The 12117-nt window shown below is 36.8% G+C and overlaps 1 protein-coding gene across 1 annotated transcript; it reads right to left on the reverse strand.

The window, feature by feature from the left end:
- Nucleotides 1-1412: 1412 nt before the first annotated feature.
- Nucleotides 1413-9639, reverse strand: LOC145778952 (uncharacterized). Its single transcript, XM_082590540.1, has 5 exons — nucleotides 9459-9639; nucleotides 9027-9150; nucleotides 8753-8900; nucleotides 8312-8443; nucleotides 1413-1520 (listed from the first exon to the last, which is right to left on the reverse strand). The coding sequence occupies exons 1-5, from the start codon at nucleotides 9535-9537 to the stop codon at nucleotides 1413-1415; spliced, it is 591 nt and encodes a 196-aa protein (XP_082446666.1). The 5' UTR covers nucleotides 9538-9639.
- Nucleotides 9640-12117: the final 2478 nt, after the last annotated feature.

Genomic DNA, 12117 nt, shown 5'->3' on the forward strand with positions numbered 1-12117 from the left:
AAATGACATAATTTAATCCAATTGTGGTACCCCTAGATGTAAATGAATTCTTCTGAAAAGTTGCACATCTTCAACAATCATAAAAAGGAACATTTTAATCCACTGCAGAAAATCAAACAAAAAAATGAGGGGCAGATGATGCACCCTAGTCTGGGGGTACTCCTCCAGAAATTTTTTTAAAAATTACTTTGAATTTGGGGCATTCTGAGAGCATGTTCAACAAAAATTTGGGTATGAATATTACTGTAAAATGGTGCTGACCGGTGGCATATAGCAAAAGGATAAGACCATGCTTTCCTCAGCATTTTTCGGTTGCATCATGCAACCTATTTCGTCCCCTAAAAAATTCTTACTTCGATTCGTACCCTGAAATCGGAGTAACAAAATCAAATTTCGACCTAATTCGTCCCCTGAAAAGATCGAGAGAAATTTTGAAATGTTTGCGGCAACTCCGATCAGCGACTTCGGCTCTATTGTTTTTTTTCCTCATCTTTTCAGGGTACGAAATGTTCAGGGGACAAAATAGGTTACACTCGTTGAGTCTCTATGTTTTCTTGTTGCTAATTCCTTTGTTGAATTCACTTTGTTGAATTTTTCCATTGGAAATAACAAAATTACTGCATTTTCTGAGTAATATGTGGGCCCCCTAATTTGCGGGCCCTGTGTGATCGCACGGTTTGCACACCCCAAAGACCGGCACTGCATGCACTTAGTTTTTTCGAATTTTTGAAACTACCACTAATTGAATTTCGAACCAAGATTACGTTCTTCCGTAACAAGGATAAAATTTTAAGCAGCTACTTCATTGAAGAACACAACTTTGTAGCTTATTCTGTAGGCTAGTTATATAAATGACCTTCGTACCTTGATGGGTGTTGCTCAGTATAGTAGGCCTACCATGATAAAGAATTGCGTTTGTTCATCGATGGCTTTGTTTTGCTTATTTGTCTAGTTTGTTAAGCAAAACAATGTAGCCTGTGGAGGAAAGGTGTGTATTTTGAACCCCTTAAAGAAAAATAAGCACAACTCAGCCAAATTTCGGTCAATGTGTATTATTTTTCACCCAGATACAGTCTAGGTACTTGCAAACCAGTGTAGAAAATATAAATCACATACAATAAAAAAATACAGAATAATTAAGCAATAAAAAATGTTCAAAAATGGTCCAAATTACACATATGGTGTGTATTTTGGACCATTGGGGTGTGTATTTGACCATTGGAGTATATAATTTCAACTGAAGTTGCTTGAGGTCTTCGAAATGAAATTTCTGGATGACGAATCAAGAATCCCTTAAGCCAATCTTTTTCAGCCAGACCCTTTTCACTGTTGAAGCGGGTATTGATATTATTGGCAGACGCAATGTCATATGCAAGCTTTCTTAAATCTATGTCCCCTAAACCATAAAATCTTCACTCCATTTCCAAAACATGTTTGACCGGTTGATCTTCAATATTTTCGGGAAGATCAAGTTGTCGACCAATGGTTTTTGACACTTGTGTAGCATATTTATTGGTAGCCTGTTATGGACATGTTTTAACACTACAGCTTTGGGAATTTTGAACTGACGCGATGCTGCATAGGTGAGATGACTGGTCCAAATTACACACTGTCATGCACTGTTAAAAATTACCAACTATGACTTCCACACTTGGTTACAAGTCTTGTAATTGAGCACAACATCTCCTTATAGGTTAAAGATAATACCAACATCATATCAGACTCAAACGTCATGCCAATAACGTCTCAGCGCTTAGCAATCAACTCCCCAAAATAACATCAACATACCCAAAACCACAAATTCCAATTTCCCGTCCACGTTTCTAAACCTAATGAGCTGAGTTTTTCACATCCGGGCTATTATTATTTTTTCTTTCAAGCTGTTCAAAAATATTGACAAAGCGATTTTTATTTTTTGAGTTAGGGGACTATTCCAAATTACACACTGGTCCACGTTACACCACTTTCCCCTATTTTGTTGTTTGTACTTACGGTACTTTTTTACAAAATTTGTGCATATTTTGGATAAGCGCGGGCCTCATAAATTTGCTTGCCTTGGGCGGTAGCCCAGTTTTCCCACCCCAAAGGCCACCAATGGATAAGGATGATGATTACTATCTTACTCTTCCAGCATGAATAAGCTACTATACCGTAGGCTATTGCATAATATAATATTTGCCAGATAAAATATATCACTAAGTACAAGCTTGCTTGCTAACTATACCCCCTGCTTATTATAAGCTGTTATGTTTGTTTAGAGGATCGCTTGACTTTTCGTAAGATTATTGTTTAGGTTGATTTGGAAAAGATGCTTGAAACAACTCAGACAGTGACACTTCATCCTTCATCGGCACTACCAAAGAGTCTCAACTTCTCATTAGCGATACTAAAAACACTTCATCCCTCACTGATGACTGATGCTATAAAAGATGATTCAACTCTTTTTGGCGATACCAAAAACACGCTGCTATATTATTATGCTTCTTATGCTATTACATGTGCAGGAAATTAATTTAAAAAACAAAGCTTTTTTAACTATTCTATCTTGATAATGAGCTATATTATGTATTTGTTCTGTAATCCATAGGCTACTTAATATCGTTACTGCGAACACTTTACTTCCGTATAAAATCTGTAAATAGTCCTTCAATTCAATTCAATTCAATTTATTTTTTTGCTGCTGGCGCAAACATGTACAGAACGGCAAAGCAAACATACGAATTTGACACCAACAAAAGGGAAAGATGGCAAAACCCAAAAGTTTAAAATATACATCGATAAAACAGTGTTATATCTTAAAATTGCACAACCACCAAACCTAGAAGCGAGATAGAATTTTTTTTTTTTGGGAAATAGTCCTCCTTGTTTTGATAATCCGTTACCTAATTACAATATGTGTGCGTGTGCAGTGGCTCAGAGAGGGGGTGAAGTCGGGCCAGTTTCCCCCCTAGCAAAACATTGTAAAGGAAAAACGAGTAGTTTTTTGTTTTTGCACTTTTGAGGGAGGCCCATTTTTAGTATTAAAGTAAAAATGTACCAATTAAATAATAACAAATTCTTAAATGAAGTGCGTAGTTCCAAGTATTTCTCAATCATTGTAAATGTCACTCTCGATGCTTCTTATCAAGAACAAATCATTTTCGATTTCGTGTTAAGGTAGGCGATGTTGAACAACTTCAAGACGTAAAATCTGAAGCTGAAATGATTTCTGTATCACTGAACGGTTTCGATTGTATTGATAGTTTTAACTTGAAAACTGGTGCTGTTTTAGCTAAGCGGAAACTATTTTTGCTTAACAACTGAACCTTGACTTCAAAACCTGGGTTGGCCAGGCATAAGAAGTTGTATTCAACATAAGTTATCTGGGAAAGGTAAAGGTATCAGTCCAAGCACCATTTAAGAAAGTAAATCCTGTATATTTTTTGTTTATGGATCATCATCATCATCAGTCATCATCTCCGCCTGCAGCAGATTGCGTATCAACATAAATTATTTGCTTCCGGTGGCGATTTTGAGCCAGCTCGCCCAGTGTCGCCAAGTTGAGTCCGGTCCATGATTGGATATTGCATGGACTTCTAAATAGTAGCATTTTAAAGTTTTTATTTATTAGTCCATGGATATTGTCTTGCCATCGTTTTGATTGTCTGCCACGTTTTCTTTTTCCTTCTACTTTTCCTTCTGTGCAAACTTTGCTGATTCCGAATTGTGATCTTTTAGTGTGGCCGAACAGTTTTAAAACTTTTGATTTTATTATTGCTGCAATTGGATGTGATTTTGTCATAGTTAAAAGATCTTCTGTTTTCGTGTGGTCAAGTAGCCTTTTGGTGGTCATGCTTCTCATGATGTGATTTTGGAAGGTAGAGTTTTTTCTTTATTTGAGTTTTTTGTTTATGGATGTTGTTGCTTAGGCTAAATCTAGTTGGAATTCATAATGTTGCCTACAGACAGCGTTGTTCAAATGTCTTATCATTTTTGGAGTAATTGATTATCTGTAAGCTTGTGGCATCTTTAAAGTTATAGCCCAGTCAGAGGAAAAATTCTGAAAAATCTAAAGAAAGCTGTCCTATCATCTTGCAAAGAAAATTGACTTCGAGAGGGTAATCAAGGCGTCGTGCAGTCAAATCCAATGCTTTACATTACCCTTTTACAATTGAAGCTTTAAAGACGTTTCTTAAATGCATCAAGTTGGAACCAAGAGCTTGATCGGAAGCTGAGTCAATGCTAAAGTAGCCTACAACTAGCAGTTTTAAATTTGTGACTGCTTTGCATTATGTGGATTAAGGTCCTAAACAAGATTCACTGACGAATTTAATGAAGTTAAAGGAAGATGTAATCTAAGTAAGAGAAAGCTGAGAAGAGTAGGCTACTATACTCGCAAGCTAAAGTTGCAGTGGCAATTATACTAAATTTAAAAGAAAATGATTTTCTTTTCCTGAGGACAGAACACTTTTATAACTCCATTTAACTAGCTGAATCATTCGAAGGAAATGTATTTTACCGTACATTGCAAAGGGAATTCGATAGTTGTTGGAATTGACAAATGTATCAACAAACTCAAACATATCGTCGATGAGCTTGAAGTTCCATGAAAATTTTATCGTATGTCTGTTGTGCAGTTGCGGGCATGTGGGACAAATTTAAACCATTTGTAGGCTACAACAATGACATTTTTCAAGACATTTTGGATGAGTTGGTACTTTTGACAAAAAGCCACGCAGCAAACTTCAGCTGCAAACCAGAATGAACCACACCATATTTCGAAAGATTTTTCCAAGTGGTTTTGTTATGATTTTTTTTTGTGTTCCGGTAGCTACCTTCAACGGTTGCGCTTTGAGAACGTGGTTTTAGCAATTACTGAAATTTGTAAAAAATTGTTTGCGCTCCAGTAGGCCAATGACTCAAAACCGATTGAAAAGCCCAACTATAGGCCTACATGTTGTGCATCAATTCAGACGTCGCAAAATTTTATCATTTGATGCTGTGATCCGTAACTTTGCATTGCAAAAAGTCCAGAAAGGGTTCAAGTAAATCAGGGATGTCCAAAATTGGGCCCGCGGGCCAACTCCGGCTCACGAGACGTTTTTGTATGGCCCGCACCTGTTGTTGTACAATGTGTTATTTTTGGCCTAGGCAGAAACACAAAAATCATATAAATTCAATTTGCAGTTTTCCGAAAAATTATTGTGGCTGTTGGCCCGCGAACACTTATTATCAAATCTGGCTTGCATAGGAAAAAGTTTGAACACTCCTGAATTAAATGCTTGGTTGAACTATTTTTGTTGCCTGTAGGCCTATTGTGTGTTTACAAAGCTTTCTAGACAAAATAGTTTGTCTCAATGGAATTTTTGCTGCAAGTGTAATCCAGTGATTATTGATGATTTTTACATTGAACGAAGTTCTTTTCATGCTGAGGAAAGTAGGCTAATTTCAGCTTAACATGAACATGCAATGCAAGATACAAATTAGTTGTATATTTGCTAAAAAATATTATGGGGTCTATTTTTCGTATTGTTTCCCGACCAGTGCTGACTTCTCTCGTAGACCCTGTGCGTGTGTGTTAGTTTGTTTTTGTGATGTTGTTAGGTTCAGTCGTGTTCTCATTACCTTAAGAATTGGAGCTCCAGTTGTTTCAGGAACGAGGAGGCGACTGATTCTTAACTAATTCATCTAATTGTTTTAAAGCAGTGCTTCTTAAACAGGTGAATGGTTCACCCCAGGGTGAATAAAATTTTTGCAGGGGTGAACCAACCGAAAGGGGTGAATAAGAGTGAACCATCAGAAATGGATGATAGCTTGCGAGCAGGGCGGATATTCCAGGTGTTCAATCTGTTCAGTGAAGAGGTGAGAATTTCCAAAAACAAAATCAATTCTAAGTTTTTCATTTTTTAATAAATTAAATTTAATTAAATTTTACAAGTACTCCAGTGATATTAAAAATGTTCTATTCCGTTCTTATTGTACTCCAATGTATGCATGTCATCTGTGGGAAAATTATCATCAACGTGACATTAATCGTCTGCGTGTTGCCTTCAATAATGCGTTTAGAATTATACATAATTTGCCTAAACACTATAGCGTACGTGAACATCAAGTCTTGTGTAACATCATAACATTTGATGCATTACTTCGTAAATATGTTTTTTCTTTTGTTGGAAGATGCGAAGTATCGTCTAACTCTATTGTTGCCTCCCTGATGAGGTCTGATTGCTACCGTATTAGTCTAAGCGTAAAACGTATTGACCTGGAATAAATTGCGACCTTAACAAATTAGGTATCGTTGGAAAGCTTAACTCCTCTAGATTAAGATTTTCACTCTCCTCCAATCAGAGACCCTTGGCAAAAAAAGTTATGGCCGTTTTTGAAGCAGCACCTTGCGCCGCTAGTGGCGAAACTATATTTTTCCTTTTGCACAAGTTTTTAGGCTCATTTTTAACTTTTTTCGCTATGTGTATAAGAAAGAGACAACTCACATTTGATAAAAGATTATTTATATTTAAATGACGTCACTCTGACGTCATCAAATTAAAATTGCTTACCTATTACTCTCAGCCCAATGATAATTGCAGATCCAATACATTTGTTCTAAAAATCGTTTTTAGACATAACGGAGCTTCATATAATGATTCAAAGGGGCATTTTAACCCCAGGTCCGGTTTAATGACGAAACTAAACGCTACAAGTGGAGTATATTATGGGCATTATACAAAAAATGCAAAAATTTTTAAAACTTTACTTCAATAATTATGCCGTGGAGTGTTTTTGTTTTATTATCTTTATCCTGCATTGCGGGAAAGCGGACTTGAGCGCTATGCATCGGTGTACGCCTTTCGACGTACACCTGACCCACGCTGCAGCCGACTGCAAGGTCTGTTTCCGGTTGTCTACTCTACTTATGACTTAAATTTGGTACTACCCATTACTCGAAATCGATCACTGGGTAGAGGCAATTATCGTAAAGTTTCTTGCCCAGAGAAACAACAGCAAGTGCGGGTGGCTGGAGTCGAACATGCAGGCTCTCGACTGCGAGCCCAACGCGCTAACCACTCGGTCACTGCTGCCAGTGCCCAAGGCGTGTAACTATTGTTCTTGTCGACGGTGAAAATTCGACTCACACTGCTAGTGGATATGCCATGTCTGAGGAGTACAGCTCAACTATCCAGTGGAATCTTTCGGGTAGCTCAAATTTGGGCAATAGGCGACACAAATAATAATATTTATTTGCATCAGACAAAGGTGTCAATATACAAAACAAAGAAATAATACACAAACTGCAAATGCACAAATAACGAACAACAACAACGAAATAGTACACAAACTGCAAATGCACAAAATCTCACTAAATACGCTATCTAATGTTACAAGTTTACAGACAATGGTACGGTAGTGCTGCAAGTTAGAAGAATTGAAAGTATTCAGAACGATAAAAACAATCAGATGACATGGCAGCCATCAAAACTAGATATCAGCATACATAGAATTATTATAATGAAGACGATAATTTGATATACGATGGCAATCGGACCTCATCAGGGAGGCAACAATAGAGTTTGTTTGTTTATCTTTATCCTGCATTGCGGGAAAGCGGACTTGAGCGCTATGCATCGGTGTACGCCTTCCGACATACACCTGACCCACGCTGCAGCCGACGGCAATGTTTGTTTCCGGTTGTCTACTCTACTTATGACTTAAATTTGATACTACCCATTACTCGAAATCGATCACTGGGTAGAGGCAATTATCGTAAAGTTTCTTGCCCAGAGAAACAACAGCAAGTGCGGGTGGCTGGAGTCGAACATGCAGGCTCTCGAATGCGAGCCCAACGCGCTAACCACTCGGATACTTCGCATCTTCCAACAAAAGAAAAAACATATTTCCGAAGTAATGCATCAAATGTTATAATGTTGCACAAGACTTGATGTTTACGTACGCTATAATGTTTAGGCAAATTGTGTATAATTCTAAATGCATTATTGAAGGCAACACGCAGGCGATTAATGTTACGTTGATGATAATTTTCCCACAGATGACATGCATACATTGGAGTACAATATGAACGGAATAGAACATTTTTAATATCACTGGAGCACTTGTAAAATTTTGATTTTAATTTGTTGGCAGAACAGATCATTTATTGAAACATGATCAAACCGTCGCAATCCTCAGGGCAGTCTTCTTGTACACAACTGAGATTGCAACAAGTTTCCCCACGACACTCTCCACATGCTGTTACGCACTTTAAGCCATGTTTTCTGCAGCTGCAAGACATTGTACCACATTGATTTTTTGTTCCTTCTTTGCATTTGCATCGTACAACGTTCAATAGCCATTCTGGTGCCGGATCTAAATTGGCCTTTATTGGCATAACTGCACCTGCTGCGTCAGCTTTGCATCCCCATTGTGCGAGATCCAAGATTTCAGTGTCAAGATGCTTCCACTGACATACCTGAAGCAACAGTTTTATATCAACTTAGATAAATCAAGTCTTGCTGCCATAAAATTTTTGATTTGTAGTAGCCTACACCACATGTTTATGCTAGTCATATTATAACGGAACTTGTTTTGCTATAACTTGCATCTTTTCCTTACCGCAGTTTAATAGCGCAATTTGCTGTAATATTTTGAAGTTACCGACAATAAACAATTCTTGAAAAATATCTTCAAGTGGTATAATCTATACAGCAAAGACGCTTTTATACTAAATGATTACGGGTATTGTGTTACAATACCATTAGGCTACGCACTATTATTTCACCTGCAAATGTACTCTGAAGGAATGAAAACGAATTGCAGCTTCGGTGGGTGGCAATCTTTCAGGATGAACAGTGGAAGCTGTTGCAACCATCTGCATGTACTTGACGTACCGTAGTTGGCCAAGTGAATCGGCAGGTTTTGCACTAAAGCTTGATGGATCAACAAAATATAGCATTACTATCGGTGAATCTCATTCAGACTGGTAGGCTACTCAGCAACATTTTCATTTCTTCTTATTTAATTAACTGTGCACCAATACAGTCCCAGTAACTAACCTTTTCAATAACAAATCTCTTCCAGCATCAGCTATTTGCTCACGTGTAGAATCTAATCTCCCAAATACATCAGCAGATTGTTGAAATTCTTCCTTCTTCAGGTAATTGAACATCTTTAGCTTTCCTAAGCAACAAGACAGATGACATAATTAATCATTGTCACCAAATAATGTGTGCATACACTCCATACATTGGCATTCCAAATAAAAGTATTACAATATTAGAATAATATTGAGTGGATTTGGTAATGACTGCCATCTGAATTCTTGCATATCTTTTAAAAGCTGATCAGAAAATGGTAAAAATGTACTTTCAGACAAGCATGGTAAGCAGTTCAGAAATATATAAAACACTGTAACAAACACTATATATAAAACACTGAAAGCAAGATTAAAATGTACTGCTACCAAAGCTGATTAATTATATTGGCACCTTGTTGATATATTGCAGAAGTTGTATCACATCCACTCCAAGCATGAGCAAACAGCAAGTAATTTTTGACACACCTCATGCACCTTACAACTACTTTCGCTCTCTTCTTTTTCTTTTAGATATTGATAAAGATGACTGTCACCAATGTTTTGTGCATAGCTGATTAATGTCTTCAGTCCACCTCGTTTCACTTCTTGTAGCTTTGATAAATCATGAGATTGGCATTTGATGCATAAACTTTCATTATAAAAAGCTTGATTCTGATTTTCCATTGTTCAATTATCTCCATAACATCTGAAAACTAGTCTATCAATTCTAACTGTTTAATAAACTAAGCTATACAACTTAGAAATCATTACCGGTATTTCATAAAAATCTTTAAAGCTGTAAAGAGAGAAAACTAACATCAGACCTAGGAAAAAAATGGCCACACAGAACATTTCCTCTTTCAAACTTAATCTATATCTGAATATGTTATAGCCTTTACAGGTGGTCTCAGAAGTAACAAGAACCATAGCTCCTACTGGTAGGCTGGCCTTATTTAACTGATAGTGTGTGCAATTACCAGAAAACGTATTGTTGCATGGATATCACTAGAAGCTACCAGGTCTCAATAAACACCCTTCCTTTGTCAGTTTGTGCACCAGTGCACTGGTAACAGTGGCCTACTACTACTACCATACTGCATTCATTGGTACAAATACTTCACACCTGCATGCAATGCCATTTAAAATCCAAGATGTTAAATGAAAGAGAACTCAACTAAAAGAACAACAGAAAATTCAAAAATTTAACATAAGCTAGAGATGATAAGACATGCTGCATGTAAAAAACATTTAGACCTGTTTCCTTTAACTTTCATCATAGCCCAGCATACCGTACTGTATACACTGTTATAGGCCTAGTGCACCTGTGTAATGTGTATCGCCTGCTGCCCGGTACCCTATCTAACGTTTTGACTTCTGTTGCAAACCAAATTAAATGAATAACCTGACATAACTTACGGTACTGATAATGATGTTCTTGCAAACAGTTCCCAAAACAAATTAAACTACGGTAGGCTTGCCTGGTACGGTACTCAGTTCTGTGATATTTAGGCTAGTACTGCAGCCAGTGCAGAGTGGTAGATCAAGAATCTTTGCTGTCCCAAACCTACTCAGTACTGCCTAGTTACTTACAAACCTCATGGCTATTTTTTTTTTTTCTTTTTGCGCAACGCTCAGAGTTCAAGATGTATACCACAGTGGTCACCGGAGCAACTTCGACTGCCAGAATTTTACATGGCTTGCTGTTTCTGCTGAAAACATAGCTAGATTAGCTGCGCCACTAGCGGCGCAAGGTGTTGCTTAAAAAACGGCCACAACTTTTTTTGCCAAGGGTCCCTGGTTGGAGGAGAGTGATAATCCTAAACTAGAGGAATTAAGCTTTCCAACGATACCAAATTTGTTAAGGTCGCAATTTATTCCAGGCGGCCCTATATTTTCGCATTTTACGCTCAGACTATATATCAAATTACCGTCTTCATTATAATAATTCTATGTATGCTATTAACTAGTTTTGATGGCTGCCATGTCATCTGATTGTTTTTATCGTTCTCAATACTTTCAGTTCTTCTAACTTGTAACGCTACCGTACCATTGTCTGTAAACTTGTAACAGTAGATAGCCTATTTATTGAGATTTTGTGCATTTGCAGTTTGTGTATTATTTTGTTATTTTTTGATGTTATTTCGTTGTTGTTGTTCGTTATTTGTGCATTTGCAGTTTGTGTATTATTTTGTTGTTTTGTTTTGGATATGGACAGCTTTGTCTGATGCAAATAAATTATTAATATTAATATTAATTAATCAAAACTAGGCTACGGTAATTGTTTTTTTATAAATTTCAAATTTTTTTATAAATATCAAAACCAAAAATATAATAAAAATGTTTTGTTATATACCATATAGACGAGATAGTTTTATCACATCATGAGACAAGGGTGCATGAAATCTGGAAATAGATGCTAGGGGTGAACAAAACTAAAAAAGTTTAAGGAGCACTGTTTTAAAGTATCAGGTTTGGTGGCCGTGCTAAACTATATTTATCGATGCATATACCGCAATATTAGATCTTTTTATGCACGTCTTAAGACTTAAACCATTACGGTTTTGCCACGTTTACATTTTGTTGGTTTTGTTACTGTATTTCTTTTTCACAATATCATTTCTTTTGCATTCTGACAAAGAAAATTAAATTAAATTGAATTCAAGCAGGTTTGACCTCCAAAAATATTCAGTGCTTGGGTGAGTATTACGTCATAATACAGAAACAAACGAGAAAATCCAAGCTGTGCTATGACATTGCGGTCAATAAAATGTGAAACGCAAGGCAAAAGCTACTACAGGTCAACTTCAAGCCATGAGAGGTTATTAGAGGTTGTTGACCGAGGAAAAAACAAACAAAAAAACTTGGAACATTCAGTTGATGCAAACAGCACGATTTATACTTTATTTCAATTCAGTAAGTTTCTTTTGACGTATCCAGACTTTGTGAATATTTTTAACACATACGAGCCTAAGCAAAGGCGAATCATGTGTTGCGAAAAGCTTGTTTTAGGCATTGGCTTGTATCTTAGCCTGGTAGACTTAAACAAAAGATAGGCTTTAAAGCTACGTAGA

The sequence above is a fragment of the Aplidium turbinatum genome, chromosome 10 (genome assembly GCF_918807975.1).
Source record: "Aplidium turbinatum chromosome 10, kaAplTurb1.1, whole genome shotgun sequence".
NCBI lineage: Eukaryota > Metazoa > Chordata > Ascidiacea > Aplousobranchia > Polyclinidae > Aplidium > Aplidium turbinatum.

What these genes read in the sequence shown, in the direction of transcription:
- LOC145778952 (XM_082590540.1), bottom strand. Translation starts at nt 9,537, where the DNA reads ATGAGGTGTGTCAAAAATTACTTGCTGTTTGCTCATGCTTGGAGTGGA. An exon ending in AGAGATTTGTTATTGAAAAG is followed by an intron (nt 8,901 to 9,026) that starts GTTAGTTACTGG and finishes TGATCCATCAAG; the next exon opens with CTTTAGTGCAAAACCTGCCG. An exon ending in CCTTCAGAGTACATTTGCAG is followed by an intron (nt 8,444 to 8,752) that starts GTGAAATAATAG and finishes CTGTTGCTTCAG; the next exon opens with GTATGTCAGTGGAAGCATCT.